The sequence below is a fragment of the Diceros bicornis genome, chromosome 14 (genome assembly GCF_020826845.1).
Source record: "Diceros bicornis minor isolate mBicDic1 chromosome 14, mDicBic1.mat.cur, whole genome shotgun sequence".
In the NCBI taxonomy this organism is placed as follows: Eukaryota; Metazoa; Chordata; class Mammalia; order Perissodactyla; family Rhinocerotidae; genus Diceros; species Diceros bicornis.
In genome coordinates, this window is record NC_080753.1 from 34,225,264 (window position 1) to 34,247,833 (window position 22,570).

A 22,570-nucleotide genomic window follows, 5' to 3' on the forward strand; every position below is an offset into this window, starting at 1 on the left:
AGGAGAATTACAAAGAGAGCAAGACGAGGAGGAGTAAGAGGAGGAAATAAGCCTGTGTCCTCACCACAGAGCTGATGAAGAAGATGAATATTCAGGAGGACTGTGCTAGTATTTTGCTTTGCAAAAAAGAAAAGAAAAAAATCTGCCATGCCATTTCATGGACTTGGAGCTTATCTAAGAGCATTCCATACTTCATTGCAGCCATGGTTTTAAATGCTAATAAAGACTGTAATTTTTAGTTACCAAGTCCCTAAATCACCCATCTGCGTCCGCTATCTGTGAAATGTTTTTTTTCTTTCTCTAAGAGTTTTCCTAAGATATAAGCAGGAATTAACAGGAGATGTACTGTCATGTTTTAATACAGTTGATTTTTAAATTTACGAGCCAAATTCTGGATAAATTACATTCCGAACAAATAGGGCAATAGGCGTGGATATTCTCTCATGGGCTCTTGTCATTTACTATTCAAGAATTTTCTTTTCTTTTTATTTAATAATTGGTGCTAAAACTGAAGCTTACTGATAAGAAAGTTAATTAGAATTTTAAAAATTTGTTTTGCTTTGTTCTGAAAAGGATATTTATCCCCTGTGATATTGGATACATCTAAATTATTGAATATTTTCAGAGGCAAAATTGGGACAGGAAGCTATTTTGAGCCTTACAATAGTATTTAGCCCAATAAAAGATGCATTTAGGTCTTTGTTAAAAACCTATAAATAGCAATTATACTATGGGCATGATATTTAAATCTGCAGGTGCAAATACCAGGAGAAAAAGCTGAAAGTTGGAAGTTGTTGCTTCTGGAGAGCAGGAATCAGACATGAAATGGAGTGGGTGCATCAGAGGTGGCTTGTTTTTATAAGGGGCCTGTAGGACTATTAGACTTTTAAAACTACTTGCATGAATTACTCTGGTAAAATTTGCAAAGGAAACATACACACAGTGAGTAGGAGATGGGGAAATGGAGATAGCGTTTCTACAGAACTATTTCAAGAAACTTGGCGATAAGAGAGAGCAGAGCTGGGAAAGATATGAGCTGTTAAGATGGATGCTGAAAGAGCAGAGCTTTTCAAAATGGGGCCCCTGGACCACCGGCATCAGGATTGCCTGGAGACCCCCCACCTCAATCTTATTGACTCGGGAACCCCAAGAGACAGGGAGCAAAATCTGCATTCAAAAAATAATCTCATGAATATACAATGGAATATTATTCGGCCATAAAAAAGAAGGAAATCTTGCCATTTACTACAACATGGACCTTGAGGGCATTATGCTTAGTGAAATAAGTCAAACAAAGACAAGTACCCTATGTTCTCACTCATACATGAAACTTTTTTTAAAAAAAAAGAACTCATAGACACAGAGAACAGCTTGGTGGTTGCCAGAGGTGGGATGTGGGAGGTAGGCAAAATGGATGAAGGGGGTCAAAAGGTATAAACTTGCAGTTATAAAATAAGTAAGTCAGAGGATGTAACGTACAGCATGGTGACTGTAGTTAATAATACTGTATTGTATATTTGAAAGTTGCCAAGAGAATAGACCTTAAAAGTTCTCATCATAAGGGAAAACTTTTGTAACTGTGTGTGGTGATGGATGTTAACTAGACCTACTGTGGTGATCGTTTTGCAATTCATACAGATATCTAATCCTTATGTTGTACACCTGAAACTGGTATATGTCAACCATGTCTCAATAAAAATAAAAAATAAAAATAAACAAATAAAAATAATCTCCTCCAAGTGATTCTTGTGCACACTGTTCTAGAGTTTGTTTAGATGTTGATGGGAAGAACCCTGGGGAGGGAGAAGGATAAAGTGTGGGAGGGGGAGGAGAAACCCACTAAGAAGGCAGGTAGCGGGGGAGGGGAACCAAGCCCAGGTGGAAGGACACTCCTCCCATGTAAGGGGGGAGAAGGGAAGGAGAGAAGGGATGCAGATGAGGATAACTGTATAGACCTGATGGTGGGAAGATGAGGCGGTGCCTGCCAGCATTTTTGCACACTTGTAACTCTTTTATTGTGCGTCCTACTTTGTGTGATGTCTGCCTTTCCCTTTAGACTGTGTGCTCTCCGAAGACAGGACTTGTCACTGCTTTGTTCACTGATGTATCTTCAGACCAGAGCAGATGCTCCAAAAATGGAGCTGAATGAACATGTGAGTGTCATGTTCAATATGACATGACATCCAAGTGAAGATGTTATAGGAAAAAAAATCCTGGAAATAGAGGACCGGATTTCAGCACACAGACAGGCTAGAGATTAGTCTGGAAGTCATCTGCAGCAATAATAGTTCAAAAAGAACAGGCTCACAGAGAGGCTGGGAGGAGAAAGAGAACAGGATGTGCAAGACAGTGGTCTCCAGGAGATAGTCATTGGGAAAGAGCAGAGGGAGGACGCAAGAAAAACACCACAAAAATCCTCCTGTTTATTCAACCTGTTTCTGTTGATTCCACACCTACCTTTTTAGGCCACTCCCTTTTTAGGCCTTCACCCCACAGGGGAAGTGAAGGGACTTTCTAAGTTTTTTGACATTGGCTTTTAATAATTAAGAAGAGAGCCTTGAAATTCTGAAGGAGTCTAGGAAAGAAATCAGGTGAAATGGCTAGGAACATAGGAGCCCAGACTTTGCTTCTCCTTGGGCTAATTTCACTCACAACTCCCATACCCCAGGGGTCTCTGTGATCCCTCCACGTGTGTTTCTGTCCAAGGATTATGATAGCTGACCAAGTATCTAAATTTAGGCAGCATTTCTGGAAGGATTTTTTTTTTAATTCATGTTTTAATAGTTTTTAACATTGTGAAATTTTGGGTTGTACATTTTTGTTTGTCCATCACCATATATATGTCCCCCTTCACCCCTTGTGCCCACCTCCCACCCCCATTGCCCCTGGCAACCACAATACAGTTTTCTCTGTCCATATGTTGGTTTATATTCCACATATGAGTGAGATCATACAGTGTTTGTCTTTCTCTTTCTGGCTTACCTCACTTAACATAATACCCTCCAGGCCCATCCATGTTGTTGTAAATGGGACAATTTTGCCTTTTTTTTTTGGCTGAGTAGTATTCCATTGTATATATATACCACATTTTCTTGATCCAATTGTCTGTCGAGGGACACTTAGGTTGCTTCCACTTCTTGGCTATAGTGAATAATGCTGCAATGAACATAGGGGTGCATAAGCCTCTTTGGATTGTTGATTTCAGGTTCGTTAGATAGATTCCCAGTAGTGGGATAGCTGGATCATAGGGCATCTCTATGTTTAATTTTTTGAGGAATCTCCATACCGTTTTCCATAGAGGCTGCACCAGTTTGCATTCCCACCAACTGTGTATGAGGGTTCCTGTTTCTCCACATCCTCTCCAACATTTGTTGTTTTTTGTCTTGGTGATTATAGCCATTCTAATGGGCGTGAGGTGATATCTTAGTGTGGTTTTGATTTGCATTTCCCTGATGATTAGTGATGTTGAGCATCTTTTCATGTGCCTATTGGCCATCTGTATATCTTCTTTGGAGAAGTGTCTGTTCATTTCCTCTGCCCATTTTTTGATCGGGTTGTTTGTTTTTTTGTTGTTCAGTTGTGTGAGTTCTTTATATATTATGGAGATCAACCCCTTGTCAGATATATGTTTTGCAAATATTCTCTCCCAGCTGGTGGGTTGTCTGTTCATCTTGATTCTGGTTTCGTTTGTCTTGTAGAAGCTCTTTAATCTGATAAACTCCCACTTGTTTATTTTTTCTTTAGTTTCCCTAGTCTGGGTAGGTATGTCATCCGAAAAGATTCCTTCATGACCAATGTCAAATAGTGTATTGCCTATATTTTCTTCTATGAATTTTATAGTTTCAGGTCTCACTTTCAGGTCTTTGATCCATTTTGAGTTAATTTTTGTGAATGGCGATAGCAGAAGGTCCAGTTTCATTATTTTGCATGTGGCTGTCCAGTTTTCCCAATATTGAAGAGACTTTCCTTTCTCCATTGTATGTTCTTAGCTCCTTTGTTGAAAATTAGCTGTCCGTATATGTGTGGTTTTATTTCTGGGCTTTCAATTCTGTTCCATTGATCTGTGTGTCTGTTTTTGTACCAGTACCATGCTGTTTTGATTACTATTGCTTTGTAGTATGTTTTGAAGTCAGGGATTGTGATGCCTCCTGCTTTGTTCTTTTTTCTTGGAATTGCTTTAGCTATTTGGGGTCTTTTGTTGCCCCATGTGAGTTTTGGTATTCTTTTTTCTATTTTCTGGAAGGGATATTTTTATTTGACTTGGCCTTATTTAGACTTGGAGGCTAGCTCTAATATGGAATTAAGTATGATAATGAAACTGGGATTTTCAAGTTAGATACAAAACACTTATCAAGCAGCTATTACTCTCCAGGATTCTAAGGGAAATCAAAACACAGCTGCTATTTGTGTTCATGCTTATAGCTGAGGGTTAGAGGGAGAGGATAAAGGTGGATCTGCTGCAAGGTGAAGGTGGGGGTCAGAATCACGGTCACTGGGGGCTAGAGTCAGTACTGACTTTCACAGAAATGGGCAAAAAGAAGTTCACCATCTTTGCTTCCAGAAAAAGAATGAGAATATGCAAGCAGAGTGCCTGGGACAGGGACCCTTGTCTCCTGACTTTTTGTGGCCTCCATGTCCTCTGTGATGGGTGGATAATTCACTCACCAGGTCCCAGTATTCCAAAGAGAAGCAGCACCAGAATGCAGGAGGCAGCAGATAATTTCCCTCTCCTCGTCTTGAAATAATCCACATGGGAAGTTGTTATCTAGAATGCCGGGGTTCTAGAGGAGAGATGGGCTGCAGAGGGGGAGCTGATGCCTGGTGTCTCAATGGAACACGAAGTTTCAGGAAGAATTAAAAGTTTGCCAGGGCCAGGGTTCTGGGAGAAGTAAGATCAATTGGTGTGAGTTCCATGGTCATAGGGAGCTGGGCACTGGGACAGATGGACTCCTGGGTTCTGAGAGCTGCTCCCACAATATGTCTTGTTTAATTTCTTTTTTCACTTGTCGGTAGCTGTGGCATTTATACCTGCTACTGGGCAGGGGAGGCCATAACTTCAAGGCCCTCCCTCTCCAAGGAGGGGCATCTCTGGCAATTTATGGAGCGAGGAACAGGGAAGGGGAAAGAACAAAGGGATCAAACCTGTCAGAGGAGAGGATACCCAACCTTGGGGACAGAGGTCAGTAAAAACCTATTTTCTCTGGGGATGTCTCATTATCTGAGACAGAGGCCTTTGTAGGAGACAGAGAGGAGAAAAATGAAGGTGACTGGATCCCACATCATTGGGTCTTCTCCTTCCTGTGCTGCACGCACGTCTAGGGGCAGCTGCAGGGGGGACCGTGCAGTGTGAGGGGAGGGTGGAGAATCTGTGACCATGCGGCCAGTTCATGAGTCTCAGAAGGCGACAGGCTGGCAGGAAAAGACCCTGGCTCTGGGCCCTGACTGTGGGGCCAGAAAAGAACAAGACTCTGGAAGTCCAAGGAGACTGCAAGGGGAGACCTGGCCTCTGGAAGAAGGAGCTGGACACTCTTGCACAACCCTCAATTACACTCTGTTCCTTAGGTGGTCCCTATAGCATCCCACCCGGGTTCGAGTCATGCTGCTGCTGTTACATGGACACCGTCTCCACTAAGAAACAAGGTAAAATTGAGGTTTAGAGAAAATAAATAAACTCTGTTCCGTGGGAGCTGTGGGGATTTGAACAAGGCACTTCTCTGACCTCGGTTTTCTCATCTGAAAAACAAGTTTAATAAGAAAGAACTCGCAGCGTTACTGGAGGAGGACAGGATGTGACGTACGGGAAAGCGCAGCACAAACTTTCGTTACTGCTTCGTTACCGATGGCTGCCAGGAGGAGCAAAGCCCAGGCCTGGCCGTCTGGAGCTGAGGGCGGGAAGCTGGGGCCGGGCTCTGCAACCCAGGAGAGCCGGGCGGGAGGAGGGGATGCGGCCCGAGACCCCTCCCCGCAGGGGCTGTGGGGGCGGGAGGAGGGAGTTAGGCGGGATCCGCGGGCACGCTGGCTGCGGCGGCGGCTCCTCCCCGCGGAGCCCGATTCGGGCTGACTCCTCGGTGCCGGCGGCCGCGAGCCACTAATCCACCCTGTTGGCGAGCGAGATCCGGGAGCCGCGGCCCAGTGGAGCCTCGAGGGAAGGAGGGAGGGCGGTGGACTCCCCCGTTGCTCGGGTCCCCTGTCCGCCAGGGATGGCAGCCTTCGGCGCCCCGACCCCAGGTCCCGCCCGCGCTGCCCCAGGCTCGCCCCTCTGCTCTCGCACCGAGGGCTCTTAGGCGCTCGCTCCCCAAGAGGTGATCTCTCCTGGTGGACGGGGGCGATAAACGTGTGAGGAGGGAGCCTATTCCCTCCCTTGCCACTCATTAAGTAATTTTCCCCAATGAGGGCGCAGTCCGGGAGCTAGTTAAAGGATTCCCCACTGGATTTCAAAGTGATCATTAGCAGGCGAGAGAGAGGGAGAGAGGCGGGAAGGGAGGCAAGCACGCGATGTGCCCCGGGGCCCTAGTCTCCGGTTGCTTTTGCGAGATGAAGAACCTCCCACCACTCCCCCAAACACACACCCTTTGCCCCACTGTGCTGGTGCCTTGGCAGGGGAGGGGTAGGTTGGTTTGGATGTTTGGCATTCTAGGGGCAGAGGTGTTTTTGCTTTATTTTGTTTTGGTTTTTAATTATGGTCTAGGCTGGGGAAATTCACTGGTTAGAGGCTGGGGTTAGGGGGTGTCTGCGTTCCTCCCAGGGCAAGTGACTCTCCTGTCCTGGCAGCTGCCACATGCTGAGTCACCATCTGCGCAGGCGACTAAAAACCGAGCATCCTCTACCTTTCTTCTCAGGCACCCCAGCCCTCTTCCAGAAGGTGTCCCTCGCTGGCTCAAGGATCTCTCCAGGGACCTAAATCTGGAATCCCTCTGGCACCTGGCAGGCCTCCTTTCTGGGACCTAAGCTACACAATCCTGCTTTTAGCAGAGTGGGTCTCTGTTGGGAGATTCTCAAGCCTGAGGGCCTTCCCAGAGCTGGGCCTCTGCAGATAATTCAGTGACATGCGCATCCAGATTAGGATTACTGTCCGTAACTGGCTTCCAGCTTCCAGCAAATGGGGATGCCAAAAGTAGTAAATAGCAACTTATGGCCTTGCTATTTTTGTGTGTGTGTGTGAGGAAGATCAGCCCTGAGCTAACACCCATGCTAATCCTCCTCTTTTTGCTGAGGAAGACCAGCTCTGAGCTAACATCTATTGCCAATCCTCCTCCTTTTTTTTCCCCAAAGCCCCAGTAGATAGTTGTATGTCATAGTTGCACATCTTTCTAGTTGCTGTATGTGGGATGCGGCCTCAGCATGGCCAGACAAGCGGTGCGTTGGTGTGCGCTCGGGATCCGAACCCGGGCCGCCGGTAGCGGAGCGCACGCACTTAACCACTAAGCCACGAGGCCGGCCCGTGGCCTTGCTGTTTGATTCTGGATGGAGTTAAGGTTGGAAAGCCTGTGGCAAAGTAGAGTGCATCTCGGGTCAGCGAAGATGCTGATGCCAGCCTCCTCTGGTAAGAGTGACAGGGAAGGCGACATGGAGATGGGCGGTGCTTCTGTTGGCACAGATCTTTGGGCACGGAACGGTTTGGGAGCAGGGCAGGTGTCCTAATATAAGTGTAAGACATGATAGATGCCCATAAATATTGGGTTTATTTCATTGGAGTCTTGTTTTATTCTGTGTAGTACTGCCTTGTGATAACTCTTATTGAATTATTTAATTTTAATTTTCCTGTATTTGTGTCTCAGGTGGGAACTATGTCTTATACTTCTTTATAATCCTCAACAGAATGTATAATAGGTGCTTAGGAATACTTGCTTATTAATTAACAGATTTTCTCATTTTGTCACCATGCAAATGAGCCCAGCATGAACCCAAGCTGGATCTTATCTAAATCCAGAAGTGAGCCATTTTAGGAGCAATAGAAATTCAGCCTCCTCTTCCTCGACCCTCCAAAGAATTCCTGTCCTGCAGCCACTCCTGCTCAAGATCATCTGTAAGGTCACAGCCAGAGCCAGGGATACCAATCAGGATTTTGTCCCAACTTATTGTCCAATAATTATGATGTCCTTACTTTATAAATATTTTACATTTTATTATAATAAGACCAATAGATAGAAGGAAGCTGTCATCTGTCGACTCCCTTTCCCCCGTGCCCAATCAGTAATAAGGGAAAGGGCTTTAATAAATCGGAAAGAAAATCCAGAAAACATACACAGATGAAATGCTTACATGGAGGAAAATCAGAATCCGAGGGGAAGGTGTGAGGAGACAGGATGGGGTGGTAGAGAAGATGGGTGACTCCTACAGGAAAAAGCCAGGACTGGCTTTTGGTGGAAGAGACAGGAAAATAAATACAGAGTAGAGAACACCATCAGGGAAGCTCTGGGATGGGGATCAATGGATGAGACTGCAGACCAAACAAAAATCCCTCCCTGTGCACCCACCCACAACCCAGCAAGCCACAGCAACAGGGTGCCCACTGTAGACATTTAGAAAAACTAAGGGATTTGGGAGGAAGAGGGAAGAACCATCTGGTCGAGAGATATTTATGATATTTTCTGGAATTTTCATTTCTCCTGGGAATGGAGAGGGTGGAGAAGGAAATAAATCCTCTTTTTTTCTCAGATCCTATTTTTTCATTAAAAAAAGGTGGGGGCGAGGGCCCTGGGAACTCAAAGACAAGCCTGTTTACACACAAACTCTAAGTAATAGTAGACGAAAATAATATACATTGGTTCTGAAACCCAGACGTTCTGTCCTCAGTCTCCCTCTTCCCATAACCCCAACTCACAGTCAGATCTGGGGCATTGCCTTCTAACCCAGAACTTCCGTCAGCCATGCTGCCCCTCTCAGGACTCAGGTCCTGTATTGGTCCCCACCCCGTATGTCCATGAAACACCTTTTCGTTCTCAGACCATCATCTTCTAGAGAGAACACTTGTTTGTATTACTCATTCTTTCTTTTCTATTCCCCAAACTCACATCCTTCTTGCTTATCACCTGATCCCTTGACCAGTTTCATTAAGAACACAGCAGATGAAGGGTTAATGCTGTTAACTATTGGTACTTTGCCCTTCCTGGAGTTCAGGAAATAGGAGTTGTGAGTCTAATTCCTTATCCAGGAGAGAGGTAAGGCATGGAAGAGCTGAGAGTTGGCGCTTTCTGAAAGATCATCGTGGGGAAGGGATCTGGCTCGTGCCAAGAGTCTGCTGCTCCATCAGGTAGACTGGGTAGGAATTGGGGCCCACATCATTCTCTGGGTCATTGTCCTCAGGGTTCCGGATCAGTGCACGGCGTGTTCGCATCATATAGGAGACCTGTGATTGGGAGGAGAAAGGAGGAATGAGTACCATCTGCCATGCCATTTGCTTTCCTCAACACCCATATTTCAGTCCCTTTGATTCTATTCTCCCTAACCCTGGACATTTAGTTTGCTCCTTTCCCAAGATTCCATCCAACTTTGATCCTTATTCCAGCCCCACATCCAATACACTGAGTCCCAGACTTCATCTCTAATTCCCTCCTCTGTCCTATTTTCCTTATCCTAATATTCCGTATTCTCATATCCCAGACTCTACTCCAACACCCAAATTTTCCCTACTTGACACTGTTTTTTCTCGGTCACAGCCTCCTCTCCAATTCCACTTTTCATGTCCCATAAATCTATTGTCTTTCCCCATAGTTTTCACCACCACTACCCGTCTATTACCATCTCTCCCACCATGCCTCTTTTCCTAGACTCATTATTCCCTCTAGTTCTGATCCATAACAACCTCTCCCCGACTCCCTATCCCATGGGTTAACTCTCCTGGGGCATCCCTGTCCCTTACCAAGAAGATCAGGCCAAAGAACACCAGGAGGAGAATTACAGCCAATAGGATCACAATAACTATGGCCCATGAAGGGAATGAATCCTCCCCACTCTCTCCAGTGTTGAGACCTCCCTCTGAGTCATCTTTGTTCTGATTTGGATGGCTCTGGTTGCCTGGGGCTTCCGAAATGATGGAACTCAGTTCCATGCTGGATGTGGTAGCTGTAAAAGAACCAATCGGCACCTGATAGGTAACCTCAGTTTTATTCGGACGAGGAGAGGTATTAGTGATAGATTTGTCTCCTGTGACCTTGACTGGAGGTCTTATAGTCTCTGTGGCTGCTGTGTTTTTTGCTGGGTTTTCTGTGGGCTTTATGGTCTCAGTGGCCGATGTAGTCTTTTCTACATGCTTTGTAGGCTTTGCTGGGTCTCTTTTGGTCTTCTCATGGGTTGATGTGGTGTCTTGTCGCTGTTCTGTGGGCTTTGCTGGGGCTCTCATGGTCTTCCCGGGGGTTGCTGTGGTGTCTTGTCCCTGTTCTGTGGGCTTTGTTGGGGCTCTTGTGGTCTTCGTGTGGGCTGCTGTGGTCTCTTGTCTCTGTTCCGTGGGCTTTGCTGGGGCTCTTGTGGTCTTCTCGTGGGCTGCTGTGGTCTCTTGTCCCGGTTCCGTGGGCTTTGCTGGGCCTCTTGTGTTCTTCTCGTGGGCCACTGTGGTCTCTTGTCTCTGTTCTGTGGGCTTTTCTGGGGCTCTTGTGGTCTTCTCATGGGCCCCTGTGGTCTCTTGTTGCTGTTCCATAGGCTTTGCTGGGGCTCTTGTGTTCTCGTGGGCCGCTGTGGTCTCTTGTCCCTGTTCTGTAGGCTTTGCTGGGGTCTGTGTTTTTTCAGTGGCTGACGTGGTCTCTTTTATGTTCTCTGTAGTCTTTATCGGTTTCTTGTCTGACTCAACTGTAGTTCTGTAATCAGCAGCTGTTGTATGATCTTCATCTCTTTCTGACCTTTTTGGGATACCTGTAGCCTGGTATGGTGTGCTTCTGGCTGTCGTGCTTTTTTCTGAGGTAGATGTGGGTGTTTTCTTGGTCTCTGAACTGAGTGAGTTGTGGGAAGGATTTGTGGTCTTGTGTGAGGTGGTGCTTTCACTGACTAAAGTAATGATGTTGGTTGTTATGGTTTTAGCTGAGTTTCTTGTTACTGTTGGTTGGCTTGTTTTGGATTTATGACAAGTTGTTTTGCTCTTGGGTGCTGGGGTTGAATATTTTAACGATCCTGTATGTGTGTTAGGGGAGTTAGTAGAATCGGCAGAGCGTTCGTTCCGGACGATTTGGTCTTTTCCTTGATTGCTGGGTTTTTGTTCAGAAGTGGTAGGAGCTTCATGAGGAGTTGTAGAGCTTCCAGAGTTATCTATAGGTTTGTTAGTCGGCTTGGAACGGTGTGTGGTATTGCAACGGTGTTTTGGTTTCTGGGTTTCTGTAGATTTAGGGAGGTCTGAAGGGCTGTATCCTGAATGAAGTGCAGTGTGGTCAGAGGGAGTAGTATTAATAGGGTGTGGAGTGGGAGGGAGCAAATGATCAGATGTTGGGGATTCACCAGTCTTCTGAAGTTCTTGAACTATGGTAGCACCTGTGAAGGGAGAGAGGCAAGTAAGAAACTTCCTCCATGTTCTTCTCTGCCCACCTCCATCTCTAGGGGTACCTTATTACCCTAGATATATCTCCCCATCCAGTCTCCTCAGAATACTATAATATCTAATCCACATTCTCACCTCCAGTCTCTGGATCTTGCTTCAAGCTTAACCTTCAGCAAGAATGCCACCTCACCCCTTCTCCACCTTTACTCTTCAGTTCCCAATTTCAGATCTTTCTAGCTTTCTGGCATCTTTCCTGATCTTCCCAGCAGATAAGATCTAGCTTTATCTCAGTGCTCAAAATGTTCTCTGTTAACTACTCTTTCCTTCTACTTTCAACTTGACAATTACAGTTGCTTGGGTGCCTGTCAATCTCTACCTGCTGCCTTGCCTATGAAATTGTAAGATTTCAAGAGCAGATATTGACTGGCATTTTGCTCCACAAGTGCTCCTTTAGGGTTATATACTTATGGAATGGAGTTCTCTTTCCATGGCAGAGCTGAAAGGAATGGGAATAAATATCAGAATCTCCATCTTCCCATAACATTCCAGCTCCATCCCAAATGTAACTGTGTGAGCGACTGAGGTAAGACCTCTGGCAGAACTTCCCATAGGGATTAGTAAGTAGACACAGGTGATGAGTGAGAGACAGGTAAGAAAAGGAATAGAGGATGGGTAGAGGAGGGAGATGGAAAACTTTCATTTTGATGATGAAATTTGGTCTGGATGCAGGGAAGTCAATGAGATGACTCAACCCTATGGTTCCTCATTGGATCCCCCTCTTCACTCACCTAAAGCCATCTGGGATAGATGAAGGTGGCCCTCTTGAAAGAAAAAGATATCTGCTTGGGGGTCTGGAGGGGACTGAATGAGACAGCTAGATTCTGGGAGGGACTGACTATGTTCAAGGACAGGGTGTGAGGGAAAACACCCTTATCAATGAACAGATATGGGCCTTAATTTCAGGGAAAACACGCAGTGAGGACAGAGGAGATGTCTCTGATATTGAGCCAGGAGCGTGAGAGCCGGGAGATCGCCAAAGCGTGAGAGAGAGAGTGTTCTTACATAACTGAGCTTTCCAGTCTCCTCTGTTAGCTCAAGGTGGTGTCCAGAACCTGGACTCATTCCCAATCACGGGAAACTACAGTCCACCCACCTCCCTGCTGATGAGGAGAGTCGGGGACTGGGGAACTCAGCCCTTGAAAGAAACATGGGTGGGAGGAGAAGAGTGGTGAGGGTAGTAGAGATGCCCAAGTCCCTGAAGGGATTTGAGGCAGGGGAGAGAGACGGGAGCTGAACTGTCAGGCCCTCGCTTCGCTATGCCAGTTCCATTCTCTGATGCCCTTGGCAGCAATACTAGTAATAACTATCATTCATTGGGCACCTTCTCTGGGCCAGGCATCCAGCTGGTGGCCTCACAGATATTCTCCTTCTGGATTCTCTTCTACAGTGATTGATCTCCCAGCTCCCCACAAGGCACCTAAGAAGCTGTCAACTCCCTATTTTATAGCCAAGAAACTTGAGTTGTCATGGAAGAATGGTGACTTGCGCAGAATTCCACAGCAATGACAAGAGCCAACCATTCTCGAACACTTACTGTGAGACAAGCAGGTCCTACTAATGAGGACTTCGTGTTAACTCATTTACTTTCTACAACAATCCTTTGAGGTTGAGAACTATTTGTTATTCTCCCCTTTATATAGATGAGGAAACAAGGTTCAGAGAGGTTAAGTAATCTCCCTAGGGACACCCACAAATAAGAGGTTGAGCCAGAATTTGAAAACACATTCTGGGCTCCCGGGCCCAGGCTCTTACTGGTTAAGACCATGCTATACAGCCTATAGGTCAGCCCGGTCTCTTGGGGAAGGAAGAACACTGGCATTTGTGGAACCCCTGAAGGATGCTGTTCATAATATTTGTTCATTTAATCTTCACCATGAACCTGTGAGGCAAGTGTATGGTCTTGCTATTTTACAGGTGAGGAAAGGAAGTTCAAAGAGGTTAAGTAATTGGCAAAGTCAGCCTTCCCACTACACCCCGGATGCTTGTAAACATGATAAGGGATGAATAGATATCCATGGAGTGAATCAACCATCAGGCAGCAGTGCAGAGTGGCAAATTCCACTGGCTTTAAAGAATCAGAGGACAGGATTAGAATCCAGGCTCTGTCCCTCACCAGTTTCTTGCTCAGGTCACTTAAATGCTCTGAGGCCCCATGTCCTCAACTGTAAAGAACAATGATGTTGACTGCACCAGATTAGTGTGAACATTAAAGGACGTATGGAGCATAGAGGACTCTTTAAAGAGTTGGATCCGAATTTTAGTCTTTGAAATAATGTCATACTTTGCTCTGTTCTTGCCCTGGTAATAAGGAGAGCCTGAGCCTGTGGCCCTGTCTCCTGCCATCTGCAGCCTCAGGTGTCTCGCCTGACCCCCCTGCTCTATACACCTCTGAGGCCTACTTTGACCTCCTCTTCAAAATAGCAGCCCCTCCACATTCCTGGGCAGCTTCTCCTGCTGTGTTTTATCCACCAAGTGCGCATCACTTTCTAATATATGATAAATACAGTTTAATTTCCCATAGTGGGGATTTTTATTGTTTTATTCATCGCCGTGTCTCCAGTCTACACCAATGTCTCACCCATAGGAGGCACTTCATAGATATTTGTGGAATAGATGAATGAGAGAATACTTTAAGACTGGTGAAAACTCTTCAGAAGCCACGCCAACAACCTTTTGTTATGCACATTAAGTAAAAACAAACATATTGTGACCTCCCATGATTTGAAGACCAAGGGATAACTTCTACTATGTCAAGTAATTGAGCCCCTGAGATGAAAAGATATTAAAAGAAGGGCTCTAGCCCACCAGTTCTGGGATACCTGTTGTCATTTAACTGCAGGAGCCACACAGTCAATAGCTAGGCGTAGATAAATAGATCTTAGAATTCCAGATCTACATCACACAGTTGTGGAACCATCAATTGTAAAATCTGGAGTTGACGCTCAAGGGATTCCTTGGTCCTGAGCCTAGTCATGAGGCAAATCAGTGACTAAACCCCAGGATGAGATTATCATCTCTTCTCCCCAGTAGATCTATCATTGGTAGCAACTTTATTTCTCTAGGAAATTTTCACCATGAGACATTCATTGCACTGACTACAATAATGGCCTGAAAAGAACTTTTTTGGTCATTCAGGTAGAGGCAGAAAGGAAAATCTGGCTTTAGCACAAGACACTGGAGGTAGGTTCTCAGCCTGGATAAAAGAATGAAAACACGTCCCACGACATCAAAACCGCGTACAATTCCAAAGGCCTGTTCAATCTGCTTCATTCACTTGTTTGAGAAGAAGGTGAACCTCCTGCTAAGTGACTTGTGCCATGAGGTCTCCATCAGAGCAGCCTCCCACAAAAGAGCATTTCTGGTGTTTCTTGGTGTCCTGCCCCTCAAAAATGGCTTATTCCATTTGCAATAACATGGGTAAATGCTTGTTAAAATGTCTATATAGTATAAGCTCAATATGTGACCTAAAACACAGACACGGTAAAAAGACTAAAGAGAAATAAACTCAGATGGTTGCCTGGGTGACTAGGGAATATTAGGAAAGATTTTTCTTTTCTTTCAAATTTTCTCTATTTTCCAGTTTCTGTAATGAACATATATTATTTTTATCATAGAAATTAAATCAAATAACACTTATTGTAGGAAATGTCCTTTTTAGATTCTCTGTGCTTCCTTCAGAGGTGATTTAATCCAGATTCTGCACCTATGGTTCCATGGCTGCCTAATGCAGACCCTGGGGTTCTAAGATCTAGTTATCTGAATCTGAGTATTGACTGGTCCTGTGGATAAGTGACAGGGGTACCCCAGAACTGTGGGTTAAAGGTCTTCACCCACCCCAGTTGTCACTCTTCCCTCCCTACCCCAGCCTCACTCTCTGCTGGACACAGTTATGTGCCAGCCCTGACCCACACCCCAGTTCCACCCCGACCCCATCCCAACCCCACCCCAGCCTCAAGCCCTCCCCACCTGTCACCCACTTATCTTCTCCGCAGGATCTGAGCGGATGCTCTTGCCTTCCCCTCCCCTCCCCTCCATCCTGCCCAGTCAAGCTCACCTCCCAGACCACACCCACAGAGCCCAGAGTGTCCTGTTCCAGAATTCGGATTTTGAGTCTGCCCTGCACTTGTCCTGTGCCGTAGAGTAAATCTCCTTCAAAAGTGAATGTGTGGGGAAAAAAAACAACAAAAAGTCAATGTGTGTGGAGTTGGTTCATGACTCATTCTCTTCTGCCCCCTACAGGTTCCTCTTCCTGGGCAGCAGCACAGACAGAAGGTGGTGGGGAGCAGCAGGTGGGAGAATCAGGCTGACAGGAAGGGGAAGAGAAGGTGGGTGAGAATGGAGGTTGGGCATCTGAGGGTGGCTCCAGTGCCTCTGTCCCCAGATGCTCAAGGTGGGGAAAGGGCATCAAGTCAGGGCTCAGGCAGAAGGCACTGCTGAGACCTAGCAGAGGCAACTTAAAGATCCCTCAGCCCCTGCCCCTGCTGTCTACCATCTGCCTGGTCCTCCCACCCCCATCCCCTCTGGCCCCAGCATGACCCTGAGCTCAGGGAAGGAGAAACTTTCTCTAATACCAGCCTCAGTCAAACACTGTTGGAAGGAGAAGCTGCTGTCTGCTCTGCCCCAAATACTCCAGACTCATGACTTTCCTGGACCTCGCGTGGGATCATCAAGGCCAGTACCATGGATGACCCTATCCAGTATGTAGAGAGTCTCTATGGATCTATGTTTGCGTGTCTGCCTTATGAAAACCCTCCTCCCAATCACCCAGGCCCCCTCCACACTGTCCCTGTGTGTGGCATCTCCCCTCTAGGTTCAGTCACAGAACTGTTTCTTAACTAAGTGAACTAACTTGGCGATTTCATTTTATCTTGTAGGGTCTGTTTAGCTCGTCAAACTTTTCCATGTTCATTTTCTCATCAAAGCCCTGGGATGTTCTCCAACTGTAGAATGGGGACAAAAGCGCACGCACCTTATCGAGCTGCATTGAGGAGTAAATAAGTAAATGTGGACGAAGTGTCTAGAACAATGCCCGGCTCATAGTAAATGCTCACTAAGCATCAGCTACTGGTATCGGCCAGGCTTCCCACTTTATAGATCTGTGGAAGTCCAGACTAATTAAAGGGTCAGAGTCAGGACTGGAGCCCGGAGCGGCATAGGACAGGGCTCTCCGGAGAGAAATGCACCCTGTGCCGCCTGAGGGCAGTGGGCGCTGTGGGGTGGTGGGATCCCTGCTTTCCTCCACGACTTCAGGCAAGCCTTCTACCTCTCTGAGTGTCACTCTCCTCACTATAAAATGAGATATTATTAACCACCTCAGGGGATTGGAGGGGATGAAATGAGATGAAGTCCATGAGCATGTGTGAGTCCCTTGCAGGTGCTCAGGGAATGTCAGGTCCCCCTCGCTGCCCACCCAGGACCTCCAGCCCCTACAGTGTCTTTATGAAAACTAGAAGCAGCCACCTTCTGGGTGGGCGCAGCCTTGGGGGCCATGTCTTGAGGAGCAGAGCATAGGCTAGATTTCATCTCCTACATGCCCCCCTGCCAGCAAACTTGAGCAGTGTACACCCTAGACAACTGTATGCAGCAGCCCCATCCCCACTCTCTTTCCTACCACACACTCATCTGCTGTTCATTTCTGTGATTGGTCATTCCCCTATAAATTCTAAGACACAACCCCTCTGTGTCTTCTATCCCCCTGTGTAATGGTGACCCCTTCACCTCTGAGGGCATCTTACCTGCCTCCCGAGAAGCTAGAAGGAAGAGGAGGCAGCACTGGAGGCCAAGGATGGAGCGGATGCAGTGGTCCAGCAGGGCCATGTCGGAGCTGGGCTGCTGCTTGGGGCCGTGGGCTGGGGTCCCCTCACCTTATATGAGGCTAGGTTTGACGTCACGTGGGCTGGGGCCCCTCAAGACTAAACCTTAAACAAATGCAGGCGCCCCACCCCACAGGGGTGCCCTGATAAGAGGAGACCGCAGCTGCTGCGTCATGGAGCCAGGTACGATGCCTGCCCAAGTGGTGGGATCCAGGGGCAGGGAAAAGGAACCGGGAGGGGGCAGACTCCTGACCTAGCTCCAGCAGAGGGAGAGGGGACTGGGAAGGGCGGCCCTCAGGGTTCTGGGGAGGTGGGGAGCAGATGGCCAGGTTCTAGAAGGCCTGAGTTCTGGCTGGGGGCAGGACAAGGAGGGGGGCGTTTGGAGGCCTGGGTTCTGGGAGGAGATTTGAATTCTGATTCTTCTCCAGTTTCACATTCGCCCTCCGGCCTCTCTCACGTCAGCCCAGCTCTCCACACCCCTTACTCACACATGGTCACTCTTTTTGCTCTGGGTGGAGCTGTCCATGAGTATCAGGTGAAAGAGCAAAGAAAGGAGAAAGCCCTCACATGGCCCGCTGCTGCAGGGACAGGTGGTTCCAGAGATGACACGACAAGATCTGGAGACAGTGGGGGAGAGTGACAGAGACAAGAGACAAGGCAGATACAGAACACCAGGAACTGATATCACACGCCTCACCAGGGACACAGACAGGTCCTGGCCACCCAGAGGGACTGAGGCTGAGATCTTTGGTAGAGATGCTCGGCATACTGGGGCTCTGCCTTCACTCCCCTGCCCCTCCCGTCCCACTGCAGCCCAGTGGCGACTGTTTGTCTCCAAGCCCCCATTCACCCCTATACAGAAATGCAGATATCCCCCTTCTAGGATCTCCTGGGAGCCTCCCTCTTCCTTCCTGGTTCTTTGCCTGAAGCAAGCATTAGCTCAGAAGCTGTCAAAATTCATATACTGAGCCCCCAAGGGACAGTGCCTGGGCTGGAGTGTGGGGAGGATGGACTGCCAGGGGCTCTAAGGAGAGAGAAAGCTGTGGGTCCGGGTGTCTAAGTTACCACCCCATCAATCAATTTGTTCACCGTGAGTCTCTAATGGAAAGTATGTCCCTGCAGGCAACATCTCTGCCTTGATGACTGCTGCATCCCCAGCACGTGGGACAGGGCCTGGCACACAGTAGACAATCAGTAAGTGTTTACTCAGCTGAATGGAATGGAAGCCAGGGCTGGCTACTGCCTTTCTGGGTGACGTGGAGCAGGCAGAGGGAGTGGAGAGGGCCGGGACTAGAGGGCAAGACGCCAGGGCCTTGGGCGGTGGGGCTCATGGGAGGACTAGAGGGCCAAACATGTGAATTCCTCTCATTACTTGGTGTGACTTGTCTCTAAGCCCTAGGCAGGGCTGAAATGGGTGGGAAGAGAAAAGCCCAACTACTCATCAATGTGACTAATAGGAGATTAATGAGGTTCCATGGAGTCAGGCCAAGGACTGGCTGCTCAGAACTGGGCAGCCTGCCTCCCAGGCAATGTATCCTGCAGGATGGGGAAACTGAGGCAGAAGCAGGACTTCCCCTGCAACTCCATTGAACTCAGAAGTGACTGACAGACCCCCTTTCCACTAGTCAGCTACCCTACCCCATCACCCAGGAACCCGGGGAGAGAAGTTCTCAATGAGGAGGGGCAATTTTGCCCCCCAGGGGACATCTGGCAATGTCTGGAGACATTCTTGTCATGACTTGGAGGGGGATGAGACTAGCATCTAGTGGATAGAGGCCAGAGATGCTGCTAAACATGCACAGCTTCCCCCAGAGGACACAGGCATCTGCGGTGAAGGAACCTGGAGGTAGGTGGAGGCTCAGGTTGACCTCTTAGTGTAAGCAGAGGGGGTTGTGTCTGACCTAGAGGTTGAGAGGCCAGTCACAAAACAACCCTATGAGCTACTGATGTTCGAGCATTTCTATGTGCCGAAGAATGTGCTATGCACCTCACGTTGTTATAACCTATGAGGTTGGCAATGTCAGCCTCATTTGATAGATGAGAATAAACAACCAGACTTGGCTAGTATGTGAGCAAATACACAGCGGCTGGAGACCAGTGGAGGGAGAGCTGTTTTATTTAGCAAGAATTGTGTCCACCACCACCCAGAGGGCATCACAGAGCAGGGTTCCTCACCTGTCCTGAAGTGAGAGAATCGGGGGTCTTGGGAGGGTCAGGGGCCAGCTCAAGGAGGCTCCATATGGAAGGAGATGTGAAGGGGGCACTCCTGCTCCTGTGCTGGGAGGCCTGAGCAATGTGTCCACAGCTGAGGAGCTTCTCTGATAGTTGGGGAAGAGGATGGGAAGACAGGGTGAGGGGTGAAGGTTCCAAGTGCCCAGGCCCAGCCTCTATGAGGGTTGGGAGATCTCTGGAGACCATCCAGCCCTGGTCCTTCTTTCTACAGATGAGAAAATGGCACCAGAGAGGTTAGGTGCCTATGGCAGGCTGGCAGCAGAACTGGAACTGGAATCACAGCCTCCCGCTTGGTGACTGACAGCGGACTTCCTTTTACACTGTTGGTGGTGGAGACATGGGGGGCCGGTGGCCCTACGAATCCACCCGCAGGAAATAGCTGCAGCTGTTGTGAATGGGAAGGCTGTCTTGAATGAGTCTATTTAGGAGGGGAAGAAGGCAGGCCAAAGGAGGGGCATTAGGCGATCCCGGCCCCGCCCCTTCACTTGATGGAGTAGCGCTGGCCAGGGACCTCAAGGTGGCAGCGGTAAGGGGTCACAGACCCACAGCCACACCCGACACTCATCTCCTTCTGGAACTGGCAGGCCTATGAGATGAGGGATGGATAGGATGGGCTAACTGACGTCCAAGGAACCTGCTGCCCAGCCCTCAGCTCTCTCCGTGACCTGCTGCCTCCCCTCAACAACTCATTTCTCAGCGCTCCTCTTCCAGCAAAACCAAGAATGATAATGAATCAGACTAATTTACTGAGCACTTACTACATAAGTGCTTTACGTGCATCAGCTAGTGTCCTCCTCCAACAGCCCTCTGAGATGGATACTGTCATTCTCATTTATCCAGAACTCAATTACCTCATCTGTAGAGTGATGGGTAATAATATTACTACATCACAGAGTTGCTGTGAACTAAGGTATGTACAGCACCTGGCACGTAGTAAGTGCTATTTAAGTATTAATTATTATTATTATTAATAAGGAATCTGGAGCACAGAGAGGGTAAGTAACTGCACAATAATGGAGGAGCCAGGATTCAAAACCCAGCTGAATGTGGCTCCACAAAGCTGGTTCTTCATTGCCTAGGGCTGAATTTAGTGCCTCCATGGGCTGGCTGGGCAGCCTTCAGTGCTCCCCAGCCTCTCTTTTAGTGGCCCCAAGCCACCATCCCTGTCTGGTTAATGTATCCTCTCAGCCACCCAGACTGGGGTTCCTTTTTTCCCTCGCCTCTCCCTAAGTGTGGCAAGCTGTCATCCATCTCCCTGAAGCCTCTGTTCTTCTCAGAGTCCTGGGGCACCAGGTCCCAGTGCCACTGGCCTTGGGGAGCCATGCATTTGGACCACAGCTTCACTCACCTCCTTGATACCATACAGTAGGCCCACAGTCACTGCCACTACAGTGAGAGGGATCAACATGATGGCCCAGTCCAGCACAGATCCCTTCTCCTGAGGCTTCGGGCCTGAGGAGCAGAGAGGGACAGTGACTGAGGCAGGTAGGGCCTCCCACCCCCCACTCCTCACTGCCCTCCATGACTTTCCATCTTTCCTTCTGTGACTCTGATGTCTATGTGACTCTAAGACTGCGTTTCTCTCTGGAATTCTCTCCTATCATCTTGGGATGAGAATCTCAACGGAGGGGGTTTTAAAGGGCTTCAATCCAAGCCCCAGTCACCTCTTCCTCAACAACTGTGGACGTGTCGGTCAGTCTCTAAACTCTTCAGTGACATCCACATCTCTCCATCTTTCTGAACCCTCCTCCGTATCTCAGGATCCATTGTCCATGTCTCTGGATCTGTGATGTCTCTGCACTGTGAGGGTCCCCAGGGGGGGCCTCTCTCCTTCTGAACCCCAGTCCTCCCCACCACCCCTGACGGACGCTGACTCTGGTCACTAAGGGGAGCCAGAGGCCTTGTCCTGTCTTTCCTCCACTCATCTCCTGCCCTCAGACTGCCGGAGGGCAGGCTAGGGATGAAGGGGAGGGGAGAAAGGAGACAGAAGGAGGAAGGAGGACAGGCTCTCTGGGAGGGATGCTTCTTGCCCTGGAAAGATAGATTTGGCCATGAGGAAGGAAGGTGAAAACCTTTTGAGGAAGCAATCAGGTAACAGACATCTGGCTATGGTCTGACCAGAGGCTTGAGGGGGCACTGAAACCCCTTAAGAATTGGAGACATCTTCAGACATACTCAAAACACAGTTGGAAGCAGGCACTAAAGGTTGTCCCCACATTCCTCTCCCAGAGCCAGGGTGGCTTCAGGGGAATAAGAAAGAATGGACCCAACTAACATTTTGTTGGTAAATGACCCAATGCGAATAAGAGCGCCATACTGCTCGGGACGCTGAGCCCAGGGGAAGTGGTAGCCGCTCCAGCCTTTATGGGAGTGGAACCCCCCAAGACAGCCCCACTTGATGTGGAAGTCCTAGGCACAGCTGGAGCAGTTCCCGGGGCTGTTGTCGGGGAGAGAAATCCTGGAAGGGCATAGGGTAAAAATGGCTAGAAGAGATCCAAGCGAGAGCAGAAGCAGAAATTACATCCAATGCACCCTCGATCAAAACCCTAGCAAGTTTTTGCTTGAAATTAACAAACTGATTCTTTGAAAATGAAAGAACTGAGAACAGCCAAGACATTCTTAAAGAAAAACAAAAGTGAAAAACCTCCACTACCATATCTTGAGACGTGCTGCAAAGCTGCACTCATTAAACACTGTGGCGCTGGAGCAAGAACAGACAAATAGAAAAACAGAACAGAGTCCAGAAATAGACCCACACATATGGTCACGACTTTTGATAAAGGTACGCACACAACTCAGTGGTGGGGAGAGAGGGAGGGTCCTTGAAATAATTGGTTCTGGGGCAATTGGTTATCCATAAAGGAAAAAAAATTAACCTTGACCTGTACCGCACTCCATACACAGAAAATAATCTGAGATAGAGCATAGGCTTAAATTTGCAAGCTAAAATAATAAAGCTTCTGAAAGGACATGTAGGAGAATATTTTCACAGCCTTGAAGT

General features: G+C 47.9%; 1 protein-coding gene across 1 annotated transcript; it reads right to left on the reverse strand.

Moving 5' to 3' along the window:
• Nucleotides 1-9,105: 9,105 nt before the first annotated feature.
• On the reverse strand, nt 9,106-17,358 carry LOC131413453 (mucin-like protein 3). The gene is made up of 4 exons (XM_058553985.1): nt 17,260-17,358; nt 10,547-11,457; nt 9,863-10,240; nt 9,106-9,349 (listed from the first exon to the last, which is right to left on the reverse strand). The coding sequence occupies exons 1-4, from the start codon at nt 17,339-17,341 to the stop codon at nt 9,203-9,205; spliced, it is 1,518 nt and encodes a 505-aa protein (XP_058409968.1). The 5' UTR covers nt 17,342-17,358; the 3' UTR covers nt 9,106-9,202.
• Between the last annotated feature and the right edge of the window lie 5,212 nt (nt 17,359-22,570).